Here is a 22,505-nt window from a genome sequence, read left to right on the forward strand (position 1 = left end):
GCAGGAGGCAGCCGTGAGTTGCTGCTGTGAGTTTTCTTTCTCAAACTGAGATCTGATCCTATCAGTGCCCTGAGTGCCGACCCAAATCCTCCTCCCCCACTGCCTACTGGATAGAGTTCGGGTGCAACCCCTTAGCAGCCCTGACTCTCTTCTCCAGTCTCGTCTGGGCCCCTCCCACATTCAGCCTTTCCATCCCGTACTTCCATTCCCCGCTTTCTCCATTCCCTCACCAATGCTGTTCCCTTGGCAGCCGCCATTCCCCACTCTCTGTGCTGAGTACACTCAAGGACCGGCTCCGATGTCATTTCCTCGCTAAGCCTCTCCCTCCCCGTCCTCTGACCAGCCCTCTAAAACAGGCAACACCCACTCAGAAGTCCACATTCTCTGAGGTTCTGTGAGCCAGCCCAGGGCAGGAACCACAGGGCTGCGTGTCCCCACACTGCTGGACACACACGCAGCCCCCAACACACCAGGGCAGTGACAGGGAAAGGAAAGGGAGGCGCTGTTGGGGAACTTACTCATTTTATCTGGGGGGATAAGGAGGTCTTATCACCGGACAGCTTTTCTAGAAGCTCTGAATGACTTGACTTAGTTTAATAACACAGAAAGCCCCGTCTTGTCCTCAGAATTCGCATTCAACTCTGAGAGTGCGGTCTCCTTTGTGAAGCTCTCACGTTAGCATGAGGATTAGTGGAGTCCTAGTCTAACCGCATAAGAGCCTATTTCTGCTCTTTTTTTCCTGCACTGGTTTAATCTGTATCTGTCTTTAGTTACGCATCTCTTTCTCCCACCACTAAAAGCTCCTTGAGGGCAAAACCGGGTCCTCCGGTTCTTACTCCATGGGGCTCTGGAAATGTCTATCAGTGACCCGCTGTCACTGTCCACAGACTCGGTTTATTGGGGACTTGCGCTCCCCGTGCAGCACAGGCTGGTCAGGCCTGTAAACGGGGTTTTATAGGTGAGATTCTGCCCGACTCTAGGAGTTGGGATTATAAACTCAGTCCAGACCAGACACACACCCAGCAGTGAGGGGGCTGACAGCATGATTATTATGATTTTGCACTTGGTTTTGGCTTCACTGCCAAAGACTAAGGCTTTGGGACTCGGAAAGAAGGCCAGATCGGGATTGGAGAGTCACTAACACCTCTCTGGGCCTCAGATGCCTCCTCCGAAAGAGGAGAGGCCGACCTCTCCAGGTCTAATAGTCTGTGGCGACCGGGCACGCTGTGATGACTGTCACCTTTTAAAGAAATGCCCACTTAGCAGTGAACCTGTGCTAGCATCCTGTCCTGATGGCTGCATGGGCCTTTCCTCATGGACTCTGAGTTAATCTCCACAGGATTCCTGTGAGGTGGGCAGCGTTCTCCTCGGTGCTTAGACGGGGACGCTTCAGCTGAAGAGGGGACATGGCCTGACCAAGTTCTCACCACTTTACTGGAAGTGGGGGCCCCGATTTGAAGCCAGCTCTTCTAACTCGACATCTTGAGTGCTCTGTGCTGTAGCAGGCTGGCCACTACATTTAACTAGACTTTGGCCACCCAGGGGAAGCAGGTGACCTCAGGACAGAAGATCTCAGACAGGCCAAGGTACCTCTGTCGTATCAGAAAATGAAGAGGGATTCCTCAAGCATTTCAAGGGTGAAATCAGTCTCTCCCTAACCCCCACTGAAGGGAAAAAGAAGCTAATGTCACTCCTTGCCACGCACACTCTAGTCCCACATAACGGCCCACAGCACGGAAAGGAAAATAAAACGCTTTCTCACCAGCATACTCGCCCATGCTGATCTCCTCTTCAAAAACGTCACTGAAACCTTCGCCAGAATTGAGAAGATCCAGTCTACCATCGATAAACTATATAAAGAAAGAACAAAAGCGTAACAGCTTATGCAAAGAAACAGAGGGAAAACCATTCAGCTGGGCACCTGAGGGTACAACCAAAGAACCGCTATGTTTCCCAAGACAGGAAAGGGCCTTTGGAACCGTGAGGTTTTTGTTTTCTTTTGTTTTTTTAAGTGAGTTTTCAAAATACCGGCTGCATGTTTATGATAACTTGTGAAATCGAATGGCACATTTGTGAAGGGTCTGTCTGGTCGCTGACCACCCTCTGCGCCCACTCCCCCTCCCCAGACGCTGAGCCCCTTCAGGCTGAGCCTCGGTCCATCCAACACGACAGCTGCAGACAGCCCCATCGGGGGTCCAGACACGGGCCACCCTCAGGAGGGCCGGTACCTGTTTGAAGAGCTGTAGCTGGATGGCATTCTGCAGGAACTGCCTCATGGCTCCCGAGCGATAATGGGACACAAAGGCTTCTTCACAGAAGGTGATTGGCTCCTCCTGAGAAATGGAGATGGGAGAGGAGGGTTGGAGGCACGGGGTGAAGGCGGTCAGTTCTTAAACTCAGTTAGACGGCACTTCTCCATCTGCTAATTTATTTAATCCTCGTTTACCTGGCGAAGTGGCTACTGTCATTGAAGGCATTCTATTCTGTGGAAGAGGAGGCAGCTTCAGAGAGGAAAAGCCACCCCCCCGAAGTCCCAGAGCTGGTGGGAGGCGGAGCTTCTGAACCCCACCCCTGGCCCCCTCCATACGAGCCAGTCATATCCCGACAGCAAGCCAGTGGGATGTGCCTTCCAAAGCGATTAATTTCCAAGCTTTTCTCTTCACTTTGAAGAGAATCCTTTCTTCGGGTAGCACCTTGTACAGATGGAGCCCTGATAGTAAAACTGCCCAGATGCTCTTTGGGAAGCAAGGGGCAGGGGTGGTGGTGGCTGGGCTCTCCTTGCTGGGCCTCCTCTCTCACCCCAGTACCTTTGCAGTCCCTGAGGCCTCGGCCATGGAACACAGTTTGGAAACCATTTACACAGGGCTCTCAACCATTAGCAAATTATAAATTTAAAATATTTACTTATTTACTTTGAAAACGCTTATGAGGGAGAGAGAACGAATATCCCAAGCACACTCCATGCTCAGCACGGAGCCAGAGGTAGGCTCGATCTCACGACCTTGAGATTGCCACCTGAGCAAAAACCAAGAGCTGGATGCTTAATCAACGAAGCCACCCAGGCGCCCCTAAAATGATTATTTATATTAAAAAGCGAGGATGATGAAAAATAAGATTTACCATCCAGTCAACTGTGTGCTTATGACGTTTGATGAGGAAGGTACGCTTTAACCAAACTACACTTTATGAGTGAAGAAAATAACACCCTAAGCGGAAGACACAGCCCATCCTTGTAGTCAACACCTCGATCCTTCTTTGAAGGTATCTGGAGTGCTCATCTACTCAGACAAGTCTTTAATTCCAGTGGTGGAGCCTCAATTCTGAAAGATCAGACTTTTCTACCTTGAACTGAATTAAAGGGACTCCTCCCTTCACAGACTTGGTGGCAAACACAGAGATGTTTGAAGCTGCACTTTTATCCTGTTTTAATGAGTTGTGTGAGTGTTAAATTTACTGTCTGGTTGCTGTAAATTCCAAGGGTTCCTCCTGCTTCAGTCTAGCCAATATTAGCTCAGCAATTGGGCAGACATTCTACAAAAGGTGCCAGGATGCCCCCCCCCCCAATTAGGGTGGGGGGAGTGCTTATTTTTATACAGTTAAACCCCACCTAATTTTACAAAGGATTGGAGACAGCCTACACCGGCACCTGAAACAAAGAAAAAAATCAGAGCTGAAGAATACGTAAATATATAAAACGTGTTTACTTAGGAAAAGAGTATCTGGATATGCACTGTCCTGTACATATGGTTCCTAAAACAAAGTTACAAAATTAGCTCTGAGTTTCCTGGCTGCAAAAGCAAGAAGGGAAATGTACAAACTTTACAATTGTCCACGAGGACAAAAAGCATAGTGGTTCCTCAGGAAAAAAGAGCTTTTCATGACACTTGCTACTCTGACATGTATCTACACCTTCCTTGTTGACCAGCTGGGATGGGCTAGTGATAGCAAAGGCCCACCTAACATCCCATCCTTGTGGCCTGCAAGTTCTGCTTCCCATCCTGGGAACCACAGCAGGGCAGTGAAGTCCCTCTCCAGGCCATCTCATCCATGAGCAGTGTCACCCATACACGGATGACTCCTGATAATACTGTTGCTTGGCATCCTTCGCTCTAAAACCGTATCTGTCTCAATCCCCATCTGGATGGCCCTTTAGCACCTTAAACTCAAAATGGCCAAAACTCTCAATTATAATCCCACCCAGACTTTACCCCAAATCTGTTTCTTTCTAAAACAATTTTTTTTTAATCTTTACTTTTGAGAGAGAGAGAGAGAGAGAGAGAGAGAGAGAGAGAGCGCGCACGTGAGCAAGGAGAGGCAGAGAGAGAGGGAGACACAGAATCCATAGCAGGCTCCAGGCTCTGAGCTGTCAGCACAGAGCCTGATGAGGGGCCTGAACCCATAAGCTGTGAGATCATGACCTGAGCTGAAGTAGAACGTTCAAGTGACTAAGCCACCCAGGCGCCCCATGTTTCTTTCTTAAGCTGGCACTGTCCACAGCTACCCATGAACCTATCACACTGCCCAAGTCCTCCTTGGTTTGTCAGGGAAAGGTCTCAAGTTTGTCCCTATTTGCCATCACTGCCTGGCACAGGCCTGCTCACCATGGTGGAGACTGAATTCTTTTTTTTTTTCAACGTTTTTTATTTATTTTTGGGACAGAGAGAGACAGAGCATGAACGGGGGAGGGGCAGAGAGAGAGGGAGACACAGAATCGGAAACAGGCTCCAGGCTCCGAGCCATCAGCCCAGAGCCTGACGCGGGGCTCGAACTCACGGACCGCGAGATCGTGACCTGGCTGAAGTCGGACGCTTAACCGACTGCGCCACCCAGGCGCCCCAAATGGAGACTGAATTCTATGTCCCCTCCTGTCTACTCCGGCTCTTCAGGATTTCTAAAATGCACGTTAGATCATGCTACTATCCTACTCAGGAACTGTGACTGCAGAGGGGTTAAACTTCGTGATGATCTGGTTAATGTTCACTTCTTCCACCAGACTATAAGCCTCACGCTGGCAAGAGGGCACCCGTTTCACTCAACATCGCACACTTAGCAGCTCGGGAGTTATAGACACAGGGTCCCATGTGGGAGAGGAGAGAAACGGTCCTAGCTCCTTAGCTGGGCAGATAAACCCTTCCTAAGCTGAGCCCAGCTTTCTTTTCCAGAGTCCTTTTGTGTCCCTTATTCCTCCCCATACCCTCTCCCCCCGCCCCCCCCACCACAGGTACCTTCTGCTCTAAGTGCATTTCTCCTGATCACAGGGCATGTCCTTTTCCACTTGCTTCCTTGCGTTTGCCAGTTTTGTTCCTTGCACCTGGACTATTTTCCTCTTTTTTTTTTTTTTTTGTTAATTTTTAAAAATGTTTTTATTTATTTTTGAAGGAGAGAGAGAGACAGAGCATGAGCAGGGGAGGAGCAGAGAGAGAGAGAGGGAGACACAGAATCCGAAGCAGGCTCCAGGCTCTGAGCTGTCAGCACAGAGCCCGACACAGGGCTTGAACCCACGAACTGTGAGATCATGACCTGAGCCGAAGTCAGATGCTCAACCGACTGAGCCACCCAGGCACCCCTGGACTATCTTCCTCTTAAACACAGGCCTCTGTGTGGCAGTCACTCACCCCTGCTCAATGCTCCCACCCTGCCTGGCATACTCCCTGGGTGCTGAGTAATCTTCACTGGTGTCCCTATGACCAGGAGCTAAAGAGGGCAGAGGTCCTGCTGGACTTCGGGCTACACTGCCCAGACACAGTGCAGAGCCCCCCTCTATATCCCCAGGATAAAGAACCATAGGATGAGCCTGACCCTGGTTCCTGCCACAGGAGCCCCGTGGTCTTGGTGTGGCTGAGACACCACTTGGCCTGATGGTAAAGAGGTCTCCGATCACGATGCCAGGCGAGTGACACGGGTGTCCAGGGAGCTTAGAGCTCCTTGGAGGAAATGCTCATTGGAGCTGTTAGCATTCACTCCTAGAGCTGTGGCCCAGTATTGCCAGGAAGAAGTCTGCTGAGGGACCAATAAATTCGAGAGAGAGTTTGCAACCAGATTTGTATGTAAGGGTAGCCTGAGGCAGAATTTAGTTGTAGGAGAGCAGAAAGAATCGCAGCTTTAGGGAGACATGAACATTTTGGGCCTGTTGCCTACTTACTGGAGGTGACATCCCCCCTGGATCAGATGTCTGCGCCATAAAAATGGACAAAAGGGCAGGGATGGGAAAGATTCAGGGAAAATGTGACAATGGGGGCTTTTTCTGTAAAAAGCTTAAAGGACAGCATCAGCAGTGTGAGTTAGACACGGGGACAAATGCTAACATACAGTGTAGAGCTACTGGAGTGGGGTGGGCGGCAAAATGTCCACAGGAGCCAGGAGACAAAAAGGCTAATCCTCCCAGGGTAGCAGGCCAGAGACTGTGCGAGAAAGTGGGCACATCTTGGCGGATCCTGAAAGCGTGAACAGAAGTCAGGTAAGCAAATCCCATCTATGTAGAGCAACTGTTTAATTCTAATCCTGGTGAAGAACAGGGACACTGTCACCCCTTGTCACGTATAGGGGTCTGGCTGACCACAGGCACAGAGGGCTCAGTTCCCTGGAGCTACTCACCATCTAAGGAAATGGTAATCACCACAGTTCACCTAAATCTTTACAGAATAACAGGGAGGGTCACTTGCCCAAGGTCACGAGACCCATAAATGGCAATGGCCTTCAAAGCCCAGCCATCACGCATGAGGTCCACTCCAGGCCCAGGTGGTCTCCGAGGCCCCAGTTCTGTTTGGTCATCTGTAAGAGAGCATGTGACTCCTTCAGGTTGGGACCCCTCATGTTTTCAGGGTCATGAGCTTGACCCTGGTTGCTGCCACAGGAGCCTGTGGTCTCAGTGTGGACAGATGTCCCACGCACTAGCCCCACAGAGATGAACACTCCCGGGGTACTGCCACAGGTCCAGACCAAGGAAGCTGAACCATTTGCCCAAGCTATTCGGTTCTCCCTCCTGTGGTTGAAAAGGCCACCCCACTCCACTCCCTGCAGTGGAGAGGAGTAAGGGTGGGTGTCTCCTGAAACCCTTCTTTGTAAGAATTGCTGATTTAGTTCTCCTGTTATGCTGATTAAACCTTTTGTCTTCTTAGGCGACATTTAGCGATGGGACCACTGGCGGACAGCTACATGAATGCAGGCAAGTCAGACCGTGAGTGTTCAAGCTTAGATCACATTAGTAGAGTTTTCCATCTATGACCCGGAGGACAGTAAAACACAGCTGCTTAACCCTATCGAGGACTTTGGTACCAACAGACAAGTTTTACTCCTGGATTATCTTCTTGACATATGGAACCAATTGAAAACTTCATTACTAATGAATCAATCTTTGTTAACAGGTGAAGTTGGTGATTCCAGAGGTTTTTGAGACTTCTAGAAATAAATGGCTTTTATCCACAGCATTGTGGGTACTGGCGTAAAAATAAAATCTCCTCTTACAGTCTTCTGAGGAGACAACTTTCCTCGTTCTGCTGGTCTATACTTAAAGTACTACACTCCTTATTTTCCTGCACAAATTTATCAAAAAAAATTTTTTTTAATTTTTTTTTTAATGTTTATTTATTTTTGAGACAGAGAGAGACAGAGCATTAGCAGGGGAAGGTCAGAGAGAGAGGGAGACACAGAATCTGAAACAGGCTCCGGGCTCCGAGCTGTCAGCACAGAGCCCGACGCGGGGCTCGAACCCACGGACGGCAAGATCATGACCTGGGCCGAAGTCGGACGCTCAACCGACTGAGCCACCCAGGCGCCCCGATTTATCAAAATTTTATGTGCACATTTACTCTGCAATTCTAAGGGGAAAAAAAGAGGCACTCCTTTATGGCCCTTGCTTAAAAATATATAAATAGTAATTTTGCAAGATTGAGCCATGCAAACATTTAAAAAACACCCACTATGTGCCAGGATCTATATTAGAGGAATATAAACATGAATAAAACACATTTCCTGTAAGTAATACCACTATCAGTTGAGGGGTGGGGAGTAGCCGAAGGTGGAGATGATCCAAGAATGGCAGGATGTTATGTTTACAGACATTACTCAAAGTAGCCAAAAAGCCAGAAGCAACCCAAAGGTCTGTAGGTGAATGGATATACGTACAACGAAATATCATTCAGCTTTAAAAGGGAAAGAATTTCTGGCACATTCCGTAGTATGTTTGAACCTTTAAAACATCATGTTAAATAAAATAAGCCCAGAACAAACGGACAAATACTGTCTGATTCTACGTATATCTAGAGTAGTCAACTTCCTGGGGACAGAAAGCAGAAAGGTGGTTGCCAGAGGCTGGATGGGGAGGGATAGGGGGCTGGTTAACAGGACTTTCCTCTTTGCAAGATGGAAAAAGTTCCAGAAATGGATGGTGGTGATGGCCGCACAACAATATGAATGTGCTTAATGCCACTGAACTGTACATTTAACAATGGTTATTGTGGTGAATTTTATGTTATGTGTGTTTTACTATAATTAGAATTTTTTTAATCTATAAACAAGACAGAATGTTTATAATTGTGGAAGCTGGGTAATGGGTATGTGGGAGTTCATTTACTTTGCATAAATTTGAAGTTTTCCATAATAAAAAGTCCAAAAGAAAAGTTCCTATTATCAAGGAATTCCGTCTAGTTCAGGCAACTAAAAACCACAATACAGTGCGAAAACTGGCGTACCTGAGGGCTGGTTATTTTTGAATACTGCGGGGTGGGCAGGGGGTAAAGGCACTTAAAAAAAAAACAAACCTTAAAAAAATTTTTTTTTTGATCCAGTTAATGTAACACAACACAGTGGAGAGAGAACGTGTCTTGGAATCAGAAAGACCTGGTCTCGATCTGTGACTCTGACCACACTAGTTACGTGATGTCAGGGGACTTTCATCCCTCACCTGTGACACTTAATCACGCCTGGTCCATCAATACGGAAGGTGACAACAAATTACAGCAAGTAGGTTTTCCACAAATAACCATTTTCTTTCTTTCTTTTTTAATGTTTAATTTTTGAGACAGAGACAGAGCGTGAGTAGGGGACGGACAGAGAGAGAGGGAGACACAGAATCCGAAGCAGGCTCCAGGCTCCAAGCCATTAGCACAGACCCCCACGCGGGGCTCGAACTCACGAACCGTGAGATCATGACCTGAGCTGAAGTCAGACGCTCAACCGGACTGAGCCACCCAGGCACCCCAATAACCATTTTCTTAAGGGCAGAGATTGGGTTTTACCAGGGCTGGCAACATAACGTGTGGGACACAGTGCAACAAGAATATGCAGGAAAAGAAAGTGCTGTTAAGTCTATAAGCGCCATGCTAAAATATAAGGCTTTTTCTTTCTTTCATGGTTTCTTTCTAGGCCCATAATGGTGCTTTTTAAGTTTACTATTTAATGTCATTCTATGTAAAGAAAAAATAAAAATTTAAATTATTAGCATGATTGCTAATATTAGCAATTATTAGCTAATAATATAGCTAATTATTAGCATTATTGCTCAACTTTATACTGTGCAATGTGCCAGTTTTAAATGCTAACATGTGGGATCGTATTTCATAACTCACAAATGCATTTGTGTTTTGTTCTTATCGGCCAGTGGAAATGCTGCACAAAACTAATTAAATGTTTTTATTTCAGTTCCTGATATACACACATCCTACTAACACTCTCTGCCTTCCGCTTACTGATGAGAAAGGAAGAGGAACTATGGTTGCTCCATCTTTTCCTTTCCTTCTTGGTCATCATTTTCACGGTAAGTAGGCGACTAATACCGCGTGAATGGGAAATGCGATCATTTGAGGTTCTTACAACAGCACTGCCTTCTGCTGGCATTGAAACAAGTTTTAGTTCTAACATAGAACGTGGCTCTCTTGGGGCTGCCAGCGCCCCTCTTTCTCGGTTGTGGACATGACAGCTTTACCTTGTCAGTGCTTTGAGTCTCGCCAAACCCCCAGACCCTGTGGGTCCACTGGGACTGTGTGCGTGGGGCTCCGAAAAGTTCTATGTGGCTGGGATGGCAAGACTCCGGGGAGGAAATCTGTGCAGGCCTTCTCTGCTCATGCACATGCTCCATCCTGGATGGATGCCGCCTCGGGCTACTTTTACCGAACACAAGTTTGAAGGTAAAATTAAGAATTTCAAGATGGCAGAAAAGCATAAAAGTGGGCACAGGCCTGACACTTCTCCCCTTGCCCTTTACGGGATAAATACTCAGTAGGGGCTCTGGAGGTTGACCTCTGTTTGCCATCTGACTTAGTAACAGCAGCCTAGAATAGCTTCAAGCAAATTTGTGGGCCCATGGAAGTGGGGTTTCTAAACTCGTGCGCAGGACGCTTCCCCAGCTGAATTTTCTGGCTACGACATCCTGTCTACTTCATCCACACACTCATCTCCTGCCCCAGAGACTCTGGACTGCCCGCCACACCCAACCTCTCCCCGCACACGCACTCCTCTGGCTTCCTTCTTCACTTTATGTCCTCTGAGAACCTTGCCTGATGACTTCAGGGGGAGAGAAGCCCTCAGTTCCACCCGCCGCCTCCACACCAACGCCACCTGGGCCAGCCGACACCCCCAACGCGCTGCAGGCTCCCCGGAGGGCGGGCTGCCCTCAGGACCGGGCATGTGGCGTCAGCTGCAGGAAGAGGCAGGCAGGGGAGTGGGACACGGAGCCAGGTTCCAGTCCCGGCTCTGCCCTGTGTGCAAATGATGCAGATGACAACAGCTCTCAGATCCTCACTCTCCCGCCAGCCTCAGTGGGGGTGCCGGGGGTTACACTGGGAAGGATGCAGTGCTGTGGTCAATTGTGCTCGACCCTGGCCACGCACTGGGATCACCAGGGGTGCCTTTCAAATCCCCATGCCACAGGGCCGCGGTTTCTTTTTTTTTTAAACAACTTTTTAATGTTTATTTATTTTTGAGAGAGAGAGACAGAGTGTGAGTGGGGGAGGGGCAGAGAGAGAGGGAGACGCAGAATCTGAAGCAGGCTCCAGGCTCTGAGCTGTCAGCACAGAGCCCGACGTGGGGCTCAAACCCACAAACCGCGAGATCATGACCTGAGCCGAAGTCGGACGCTTAACTGAGTCACCCAGGCACCATTACGAGGCCGCAGTTCCTAAAACTCTCCAGGACTCCAACGTACTCGAGGCGGATAATCACTGCTGTAGGTACAAGAGACTAGCACAGCGCCTAGCCCAATCAACAGTTTTTAAAATGTACAAATGAGGAAAATCGGAAAATCTGGCCCCATTTATCACCAGCAGTCCCAACCTGGCTGCATCTTGTTTCAATACCTCCACGTTCCTAATAAAACACCCGAGTCCCTGGCTAAAGTGCAGCACAGCCAGGAACCCTGTTCTGAAGTGTGCAAAGGGGGTTTCTACAGCCCCTGGCGGGTAGCTAATACTACCCCACAGGCCACGCTGGGAATCTCACGCTGAGCCCCCTGCCCAGGGCCATGGTGCCGCTCCCAGAGCTGGGTCCCAGGGGCCGCTCTTCACACGGTCTGCTGTGGCGGCTGCCAAGAAACCAGGGTGAGTTCCCAGCCAACACAGGAAAGGCTTAGCGTGGTGTCTCGCCTAGAGAATGCCGAACCCTTCCTGGAGGCAGAGGAGGAGGGGTGGGGTGGCAGGGTTAGAGTACGATGATTTCAGGTTAGCCACAGCAGCCACGAGTCCAGGAGAAAGGGGCCCAGGTCGGCTGAGCTCTCGCCGTGGGCCTACCTGACCCTCGCCCTGACCGAATCCTCACCAGAGCTCACAAACGTTTATACAGGCCTCCCATTCCACAGATGAGGAACGGACGCCCACGGGGGTGAAGTGTTTTTGCTTGAGGTCCTCCCGGGGTGGGTGGGTCCGAACGACTCCCAAGTCCACACACGCTCTCCCCTCACCAAGGTGGGCCTGGCAGGGTGGGTGCGACACGGCTACAGTCGGACGGCTCAGGCTGGCCCGGGCTGAGCCACGGTCTGGGGTGACGGGACCGAGGTAGCCTTGTGAACCATTTGTGCGGCGGTCCAGGCACGCCAGGGGCAGACTCCCAGCCTGGGCCCCTGTCACTGTAACAAGCCCTAAACAAAGAATCAATGTGTCCCTGGGAGGCCGCCTCGCCGCTCGGATGATTTAAGTCAGGGGGAATGTGGGTGCCCAACAAGAGCTCCTCTGCTGATTTGCACGGGGCAGGGGCTGCCGGGATGACAGCATTTGCCCGTCCCGGCCAGCCGCTCCGGTATTGACAGAAGCCCCCACACACACACTCGCTAGATTACAGTAAAGACATTCAAATCACAGGCGCGTCGGCCCACGCCTGGCTCCTCTGTGCCAGCAGCCCCTTCCTTCTGCATTAACCGAGACAAACAGGGAGAAGTCAGGAAATTCTGATTAGCACGGGAACGGCAGATGAGCGGGGAGGCCTGTGGAAGCTGAGGCACAATGAAGAGGGTCTCCGTGCATACTGGCTTAAGATTTGCTTTCCGTAAGAAATGCAGATGGGAATCGGCTCTACTAGGAAAGCAGGTGCAGTGATTAAAACCAGCTCCCGCTTACTGAGCGCTGCCCCCCGTGCTAGGTGGTTTCACATGCATTATCTCACTTACTGTTCCCGGCAAGCCCGCGAGGTTAGGTGGAGGTATGATCTCCATTTTACAGACAAGGATATTGAGGCTCCTGTAGCCGAGTGCAGAGCCAGAGTGGGAAGCAAAGTCACACGATGGCATTTGACCAAGCAGCCGCCCGCGGGGGGTGCTCTAGCAGTTTAAAGAGATAGATCGGAGGGCGGCGAGGAAGAGAGCGGGCTTCGGAGAATCGAGCGTGTTCTGGCTCCACCATGGGCTTGCGGAAGCCATCTCACCACCTGGAGCCCCTGTCTGCTTCCCGATACGCGGGGAATGATACCTGCCGCACGCTCTAACCACCCAGTCCCATTATGGTGGCAGGTCCAAGAACGGTGCCCGGCTGGAAGTGAGAGAAAGCTGGTGGCCGTCCCCATGCTGCAGGAGAGCAAAAGTTCCCCTCCCCGGTACGGACCCTGCACCGGATATGCCGAGATCACGGTGTCAAACTCCTGTTCGCTCAGCCATCTTGGCCACACCAGACTTTGCCTGTCACTGAGAGCCAGATTCTGGGTTTAACACAGTGACGGTCACATCCCTAAGTCCCAGGAAAGGAGGTGCTAAACTGATTGGACAAGAGGGTTTCGGCTTCCTGAGAGCGAGGAGAAGACGACTTCAGGGAGCTTACTGCAGAGACGATGGCCTTGAAAGCCTGCTGGGTCCCCGGGACAGAAGACAGTGGGCCTGAAAGTGACCGGCAGGAAGGCTAACAGTAGTTGTAGATGCAGGAAAATGGGGGACTCATGGGTCATGAGGCTAAAGGACATGGAGATAAAACTGAGGAAGCACAAATAAGTCTGTGGGAAGGAAAAATCCCAACCCTCTGAGGTGAGTGCTGCTCGCCAGTCCCCAGGGCCCTCCGGGTGGTCCTCCGGAGCAGCACTGTCCACACTCTGAGTTCTCGGGCTCACTCGCTGCTTCACTCAGGATCACCCCTCTCCCGAAGGTCACTGATCCAGGCCCGATCTCTGGTGCCTCGTGGGGGCTCGGGCCCAGGCGGCTTCGGCAGCGAGCTTTTAGCCATGAACGGGTGGCAGCAATGTGAAGGCGAAATAACCCAAGAGGCGTCAAAACACCCAACTCGGCCTTGATTCCTTTTCTTTGCTCAGGTCTCAGTGTCTTCATCTGTAAAATGGGAAGGTGCAGAGCTGGGAACGGAGAACGAACTCGAGTGGGAAGGACGGCTCTACTTAACTGCATCTGGAATGTGGTGGATAGCCTAAACCCTCTGAGGCCATTTTCTCATTCATAAAATGGAGGAGATACTTCCCCGCAGGGCTGCGTGGGATCAGCAGGTGATTCACATAAACTGCTTGGCTCGGGGCTTGACCTCTAGAGGGGCTGAACATTTATCAGTCTTCTGCCCCAAATAATGACGGTTCTCCGCCCAAAACACGCTTTCAGCCACGTTTCAGGGCATGGGACGTGCACTGCCTGCCCAGGACACGTGTGGGGGTCGCCGGAGTCAAGACCATGACTCAGAGCAAGGAGAAGAGGGACCACCACCAAAGCTGTCTGCCAACGACCGGGCCCAGCAGGCACAGGCTAACTGTGGTTGAGGGTTGGACCTGAATAACCCTATTAAGAGAGGCTCTTTTATCCCTCATCTTACAGAGAGAGGGGATGTGACTTGCCCAAGGCCACAGAGCTGGGGAGAGCCAGAACTGTACTTGAAGTCAATTCTGTCTGACCCCAAAGCCCAGGCACACTCTTCCCATGACACCCCAAGGCACTCTGAGCATGCTCAGTTGCCCAAACATATTTTTTTTCTCCTTCGGGTTTCTGGGGATTTCAAGATACAGCTGATTTCCCACACAAAAATGTCCTTTTCCGCATAGTGCAGCCCCAGTCCAAGGAGTCCGGCGTCTCTAGGTGGGGATTATGTGTGGTCGGGGGACTCAAAAGAGGCTCAGTGCAGCCCAGAGCTCCACGAATGGGGAAGCCAGTGAGCCTCTGTGAGCATCACTTTCCTCATCTGTAAATTGGGGATATTACCTACATCCTATTGAGAGTTTTGAAATGATACAGTATTTGTCAAGGTGAGACTACTGAGTAGCACACAGCAGGCGCTTAATGGATGTTGAAGTCCTAACAGCTCTTTCAGATGCCCTGTGAGAGCTGGGTGTTACATTTGTTGGGACCTTTTTTTTTTTTAGTTTTATTTATTTTTTGGAGAGAGGAGAGAGAGCGAGAGAGAGAGAGAGAGAGAGAGAGAGAGTGTAGGGGAGGGGCAGAGAGACAGGCAGAGAGAGACAACCCCAAGCAGGCTCCGTGCTCATGGCACAGTGCTTGATGTGGGGCTCAAACTCACAAAACATGAGATCATGACCTGAGCCAAAGTTGGACGCTTACCCGACTGAGCCACCCAGCCGCCTCTTGTCGGGACCTTCTGTACCTTTCACTCGACAAAAACTTGTGACAGGGGTGCTGAGACAGCACTGCCAGGTGGCTCTGTTGGGCAGGGGTGGGGGGTGGGGTGTCCAGGAAAGGCCACACGGGGAAAGAGGGGCCATAAAAATCGAGGAGCAGGGACTCACTAGATGGAAAAGCAGAGGACAGCATGAGCAGGAGTGGGGCTGTGACAAGGTCCCGTGATGGGGCACAGTGAGGAGCTGGTGTCCTCGGGCTGGAGGGGCACATCACAGCTGGGACAAGTGAGATGCTGACACTCTCCTTCTTCACTTGGGGGCATCTTCACTGAGAAGCGGGAGATGCCGGACCCCGGAACACCCACATGCTCGGCATATGCCGGGAGCTGCTGCCCGAGCGACCCACCCGGCCCTGAACTGAACCTCCTGTGTCCAAAGAGCAGACCTCATCCACAGGGACGACTGCCAAAGGGGCTTTGTTTACTCGGAGGCTCGCCCCTGAAAGCACCCCCTATAGGCCTGGCCGCTGCAACGGCCACCACGTCACGCCCCCTTCCCAGCTCCCAGCGCCTGCGCGTCCAGGCGGGGTGCGGAGTTGGAGAGAAGCGCTCCGAGCAGCGTGGCCCTGTGCGGCCTGTCAATCGCGGCTCCAAGCCTCCTCAAATGCCCTGCACTCCCGCAACACAGACCGGCCGTCCAGACTGGTCGGTGGCTCCCGCCTCCGCACGCGCTGTGCCCTCTGCCAGGAGGGCCTCCTGCTTTCTCAGGCTGCAGAAGTCCCCCTCATCCTTCAAGCCTTAACTTGGGGACGGCTGCCCCGGACGCACCGCCTCGCCTCCCTCCTGCCTGGGCTCGGGTTTAGGTGTCCCTGCTCCGGGGTCCACAGCTCCTGTGCTCACCTCCACCCTGGGACTTGCAGCCGTGTCTGCACTGCCCGTCTGCCCATCAGTTCCCTCGCTAGATGGCGGGCTCCTCGACGGTGCGGGCAGCGGCTTATTTGTCTCTGCCATCGCCGGTTCCTAGCACGGGGCCCGGGTCAGCGCAGACAATCCCGTGCTTGTTGGATGAATTATTCACCACAGACAAGGCAACAGGAGCATTTCTGAGGAAGAGGCCAACGGGGTGGAGAGCAAGACAGACAGACTGAGGACGTGAAGAAGAGGGCTGGCGGGAGGGAGGAAGGGAGAAGAGAGAGCGCGGTGTGTGTGCGAGGAGGGGCCGAGGAGGGAGGCGGGAGGCCGGGAACACCGTCTAATTAGACCACATGTGCAGAACAGCATCTGGCTCAAAGCACAGCAGTTTACACGGCTCCTGGAGTTGTCGTGGAGACAACCACATGACCAGCCTGGAGCTGAGACTCAGGGGCAGCAATCCAGATGCACTCGTAACATATTCTGACAGAGAGCAGATGGGCAGCTATTTGCAGGGCCAAAAAATGCCAACTCCGCTCCCCTCCAGACCTGCGTGCCCTCACTGATCATTTTCATCTTGTAAAGTCATTCTCATCTGCCCTGGAACCACCAGTTCCGCCCATGTAGGAATCAGTGTGAAAGCTGCTATTTTTGTAGTTCTCCGACCATCACAACTTCCGGCCTGCTCCTATGGGTGAGGAAATGTCACCGCCTTTAACGAGGGGATGCTCGACGGCTGGGCTCCACTTGCCATCGGCTCCACTTGCCATCGGCTCCACCCCCCCACCCCTATCTCTTTCGCGATGAAAAGGGTCTAAATTCCTCACTCTTGGGCCCTACAGAACAGATCCAGAGCTGGGAGCAACGTTGTGTGAGTGTGCAGAAAACACGAGCTTTGAGGCGGAGCACTGGCCGGCCAGGTATTCACCTTGGGTATGCACTCGGTCCCTCTGAGCTCAGTTTACTTCTCTGTGAAACGGGCCTCTGTGACACCTACTTTCAGAAGACTATTATAAGGATTAAATAATTACAGAAGATCCCTGAAAATTATAAAACTCTACATACATTTTTTTTTACTGGGATAAAATTTCTTTACAAACCTCAAAAATTTTAAGTAGAAAGACTTACCAGCAGAGTCCTAGGAAAATGACAAAATCTTAGGCTCCGTATGAAACCATACTTTTTTGCCCACATGTGTGGCAAATGTCTCTCACTAAGGTCTCAGCTGAGGTGAGAAAACACCTCGTGTTGGAGAGTCAAGCTGGGTTTGAATTCTGGCTCTGACACTTAGCGATGTGATCTTGAGCATGTAACTTAAAACTCTGTACAGCCTCAGTTTCTTCATCTACAAAATGGGAATAATCATTCTTATCTCCCGTGAGCTAATTCCACTTGCGAGAATTAATTGGGACGATATATGCAAACTGCCCAGCACGTAGTAGGCAGTTGGTAAATGTCAGTTCCATTTTCCTTCTCTATTGGCTGTGTAGTCTTGGGGAAACACTCGTCTTTTCTGAGCCTCGGTGTCCTCTTCCGGAAGAGGAGGGCAAGAGGACCTACCTTGTCATGTTGCTGTTGTGTGGCTTAAAGGGAAGAATGAACATAAAACCAGCCGTGAGCATCCAGCAAGCGACTGTTGCTGTGATCCCCCCTCACCCTTACTGGAGAAATCCTCCACCCTTTTGGGAAAAATCATGTCTTTTATGTAGGTCCAGCCTGGGGCACAGATGCCACACGGTCGCAAGAGAAATGCATTTCATTTCTGATGTTGGGGAAGCAGAGTGAAGGAAGGACCCCGAGCGGAGGTGTGGGTGGCCCTGGGCACACATCAGGACAGCTGTCCACCCAGGCCCCCTGGCCTGCTGCCCGAGTGCCGTGCAGCAGGCTCGTGCAGGTGCAGGGAGGCTTATTTATAAAGCACGCAGGGCTTCCCGCTGCCACGTGCTCGCCTGCCATCACAGGTGTGGGGAAGGCCCAGCTAAAAATACTGCTAACGTGGGTTTAATGTCACCCAGCAGAGACTAATGATTGTTTTAAGTAAATATTAATTATAAGAGTCACCCAGATAGAGTGCTGGAGTTGTGTAAATATTCCCGCATCTACATATGCAGATGAAGAGACCATTTGGGGGAGACAACTTCTCACACACCTCCTCCAAGGAGTTATTTCATGGCTGGTGGACTCTAAATATTTGGGGGCGGCTTGGTTAAACTATCTGGGCAGGGTCTTGATGTGCCTGATATAGGGACTCCCTTATTTGAGAGATGATCTTCTCCAGACCAAATAGCTGATTCAGGTCTGCTGGACCCTTTACATGAGAACTTGTCACAATGGAATGCAGAACCCAGATGTGGTTCAAGGTCCAGCAGTCTGAGACGGTGTTCTGGGTCTAGGGCTTGCTAGCCGTGACCCCTTGGGCATGCTCCCCTCCGTCCCCAAGTCTCAGTTTCCACACCTGTATGGGAAGCTAACTTTGATCAGTGGTTCCTACATCTGCTATCACGAGGAGACTCACCTAGGGAGGTTTTTAATGCAGATTCCTGGGCCACGGTTCAGACCTTTGCAAAGCTGCTCAGAAGATTCTAATGCGTTTGGGAACCTGGGGGGTGGGGGTGGTAAGTATAATGGTAATAAGAGTAACAAACGCCTGTGCGTTCTCTGTGCCAGGTACCTAAGCGTTTTACATACACCCACTCATGTAATCCTCGTTAACAACCCCGCGATGTAGATAATGCTGCTGTCCCACTTTACAAATGGGAGACTGAGGCACAGAAATGTAAGGCGACTTCCCTGGGTTCACACAGGCAGGATTCACCCCGGGTAGTCTGGCTCTGGTCTGTGCCTGACCTAGACTGTAAGCACCACTAGGGCAGGGGCTCTGCTCCTCTTTTTCGTCACCATATCCCCGGTGCCCAGGGCAGAATCTTCTGGAGTAGGTAGTGGAATATTCATTAAACACGTAGGCACTTTTACATAGGCTGTATCACATGCTATCCCAAGGAAGCTGGGATCACATCCCTGCATTTTCAGATGAAATCGAGGGCTGGACAGCGCATTAAGCAACTTGAGGCCATTTCACAGTGAGGGCGGGACTGGGATTTGAGGCCAAGCCTGGCTCACTCCTTCATCTCCTGCCATAGCCTAGTGGGACATGGTAGCAAATTCCTGGCTCCATGAGATGGATGTAAGGATTAAATGGACATGAGACGCCGTTATAGACTAAATTGCTTTTCAAATCCTTCTGATTGATGGCCTCGGTTTCTCCCAAGGTGGTTAGCTTCAAAGACAAGGGGGCTCAATGAACATTTGTTAACTGACTATAAACATACCAATTGTGACTATGACCCCACATCGTTCTTGGGAAAGAGCAGGTTCTCAGAGTCTTTTATATCCTGGGCTCTTTCACTGGGACATGTGGACAATAACAGTCCTAGGTGAGGCCAAGGCCACTGGTCAGTGCCCCAGATGCTGACTTACTAGAACCTGTACTCATGACCTTTCAGCTCCTGACCTCTGTGCCCCAGGTCCCTTCTGTGATAGACAATGTTAAGAGAGGAGGGTGGGACTGTATCTGACCCAGCAGAACTTGGGACAGACCAAGCCCAGATAACCAAACTCCAACTAGCTCTGCAGAAATCCATTGTGAAAATCCAAACCTCCCTTTTACAGTTGCATTATTGAGTCTTCCCAAGGCTTTTGGACATCGTCAATGGGATGTGCATCCAGGGGATGGGCTGAAGTCTGAAGTCTGTGCCTGGGGGCACTACGGTGCCTGTGACTTCCAGTCATTTCCTTGCCTGAGGCTAGTCCATGAAATAAGGACAGCCTGGTTCCCAGGAAATGGCGGGTTCGTCCTAACACCAAGGCTAGCAGGTGTCTTGTCTTTGGGAATATCAAATCACCACGACTGTCCTCCTTTCCTTGATGATGATGATGATGATGATAGCAACAATTTACTGAGTGTGTCTGCTATTCATAAAAAGTATTTATTATAATTAGAGATATACATGTTCAAATGTTTAAAGGGCTGATATCTGAACTAACTTTAAAATGCAGTGATTAATGGACAGATAAGTCTATACAAAGTGAGCGTAGTAAAATGTTAATGGTACAGTCTAGATGGTAGGCATGAGAACGTTCACTGTAAAACTCCCACAAGGGGACACGGAATATCAGACTTTGGAGGGGCGAGGGTGGTAGCAGGTAGCCGTTCTATAGTCAACTTGTCCTGATGAGACTCCAACCATGACACCGTGTCATCTAATTTACTGCTAATCTAGTGACAGGAGGTATTAAAAGTGAGTTATAAATGAAAAAACAAACTATCGTACATCTACTGTGAGCCGGGCACTGTTTAAGCACCGGGCTAGTAATGGGTAAGCCAGTCAGGGTCCCTCCCCTGAAAGAGGTGGGGAGATCTCTCTCGCTCTCTCACGTGGGCACATACACAAATGTACATGTGACAAGCACATGGAGGCATCTACCCTCTTTTTACAGCTCCGGAAACAAAGCTCTGAAAGGTCAAGGGACTTGCCCAAGACCATGTAATGAGGAGGTGGGGGTGTGGGGTTCACATCTAGGCATGTCTGAGTGTAAGGTCTGGGTTCTTTACTGTCGCCTGCTACCTTTCAAAAGGCCACTACCATCATCAAATCTCATTCGCTTTCTTTTTTTTAATGTTTATTTTCTATTTCTGAGAGAGAGTGTGTACATGGGGCGGGGGGGGGGGGGGAACAGAGGATCTAAAGTGGGCTCTGCAATGATAGTAGAGAGCCCGATGTGGGGCTTGAACCTACAAACCACAAGATCCTGACCTGAGAAGTCGGATGCTTAACTAACTGAGCCACCCAGGCACCCCAAATCTCATTTGCTCTTGATGAGAGGAGCTACACGGAAGAGCAGCATCCCAAGGGCACTGCCAAATTTCCAGTCCTTCTTTTCAACCTTGCCCCTCATCAGACTAAGTCCCAGCACACCAGCAATGAACAGTTTGCATTCTTTTCCCTTTCACCCAAAGGGAAACCTTTCGGCTTTTAAGGTGGCTTCCCAATCATTACCGCATTTAATCCTCACGTGACCCTAAAAGATGGCTCTGGAATTCCCGTGGTAGTTAGCAACCCATTTGAACTGTGACAGGCTGTCTGCTCAGGCCTCCACTTCCCTCTGCCCCAGGGCTCCTGGGGGCTGGTCAGTCTGGAGCATCTGGATGAGAGCTGGCCCGACAGTCCCAGGCCTTTCACTGCCCACTGGGTCTGTCTGCCCCACCAGGACCCCAACGGCCTCTTGCCAATAACTTCTCTACAGGGACCAAAGGATTCTCCCTCTTGCTCTGGTCGTACATCGGGAGCCTCCCACTTCTTCCTTTAGAAAGTAACTGCAGGGTAATCTGTGGTCCGGCCAAACACTTCAAGAGTCAAAACTATTTCAAGAACCCTCGGAAAGAGATTTTATCTAGTAATGATGAGGAGAAGGCAAGTGTCAGCTGAACTCGTCTTACTAGCAATTCGTTCCCTGTGTCGGGATAGACCAACGCAACACAATACAGCAACAATAAAAGCCAGCTGGTAACTTGGCTATTAGGAACAAAGCTGTTTTAAGAGAAACACAAGATAAGAGATTTTCTGCTGCAGGGCCACCTTCTTTACTTTCTAAAAGCTCTGATCTCCTGAGCCCTCCCTCTGACCTTGTCAGGCCGCCCCGGTTGGTTCGAGGGTCTCCTCATCAACCCCAGACTTTGCTTCTAAGCTCTCTCCACCCAATGTTGTTGCAGCGCTACCCCGAGGGATCTTCCCAAAGGGTCCCTCTGACCCCCTGGTCACATCACACATGCCTAAAGCCCACACTGTTCCTTGCTGTCTTTGTGGGGGCTCCAAGGCTCTTGGTTGGCCTGCGAGCCCCCCAGAGGCCTCTCCAGCCATATTTCCTAACACCTCCCCCTGCAAACCAGACATCTCAGTCACCGCACACTGTCTACAGCTTCGGGTACAGGACGCCGTTTCAGACCTTCCTGCTTCTCCTTTTGCCTGGAATGTCCTTTCCTCCCTTCACAAGGCTAACCCCCCAAGCCGTCCCTGTCCCCACGGCCTCCCCACTGTGGAACATCCTCTGGGCTCCTGTGAAACCCGAGCCTGTCTCTACCACATGACATATAGTTACCTGCTTACCCACTGGCCTCCCTCTTGAGGACGTAAGCTCTTTACGGATAGAGAATATCGGTTTGCGATACCTTTCTGAGCACACAGCCTCACACACAGCGGCACTGACTACCTGCGTGTTGAATGACTGAATGAACTAAGCATCCACAATCCCGTATGGGAGTGAGTCCCAGGAAATGAAGTTGATTTCTGAGAAGTAAAAGAATACCAAGATAGTTCGAAACAGACCTGCACTATCCCAGAATTCTTCCTGAAGCAGACGGTGTCACAGCAAGGCTGCAATTATAGACGTGTGCACACACATGCACACATTGTTTAAAAAAATTCATAGAATGCACTTAACACTGACTTTTTTTTCCTATTGGAAACCTGTTTACAATCTTGTCCACTGTCAGTCTTAAATGTCACTTTTCAGAGAGATGGCTGCTGCCAGGAGAAATTTATTTTCAAATTGAATCACAGC

At 50.6% G+C, this 22,505-nt stretch overlaps 1 protein-coding gene across 1 annotated transcript in view; it reads right to left on the reverse strand.

Annotated features, from left to right (window-relative positions):
- The window catches only part of DENND1A (DENN domain containing 1A), a 509,944-nt gene that overhangs the window by 64,828 nt on the left and 422,611 nt on the right, over positions 1–22,505 (reverse strand). The window contains 2 exon segments of the mRNA XM_053908275.1: positions 1,763–1,850; positions 2,229–2,333. Coding sequence (XP_053764250.1) covers positions 1,763–1,850; positions 2,229–2,333 — 193 coding nt within the window.

This window comes from Panthera pardus, unplaced genomic scaffold, assembly GCF_024362965.1.
Source record: "Panthera pardus isolate Hobbes unplaced genomic scaffold, ASM2436296v1 HiC_scaffold_20, whole genome shotgun sequence".
Classification (NCBI taxonomy): domain Eukaryota; kingdom Metazoa; phylum Chordata; class Mammalia; order Carnivora; family Felidae; genus Panthera; species Panthera pardus.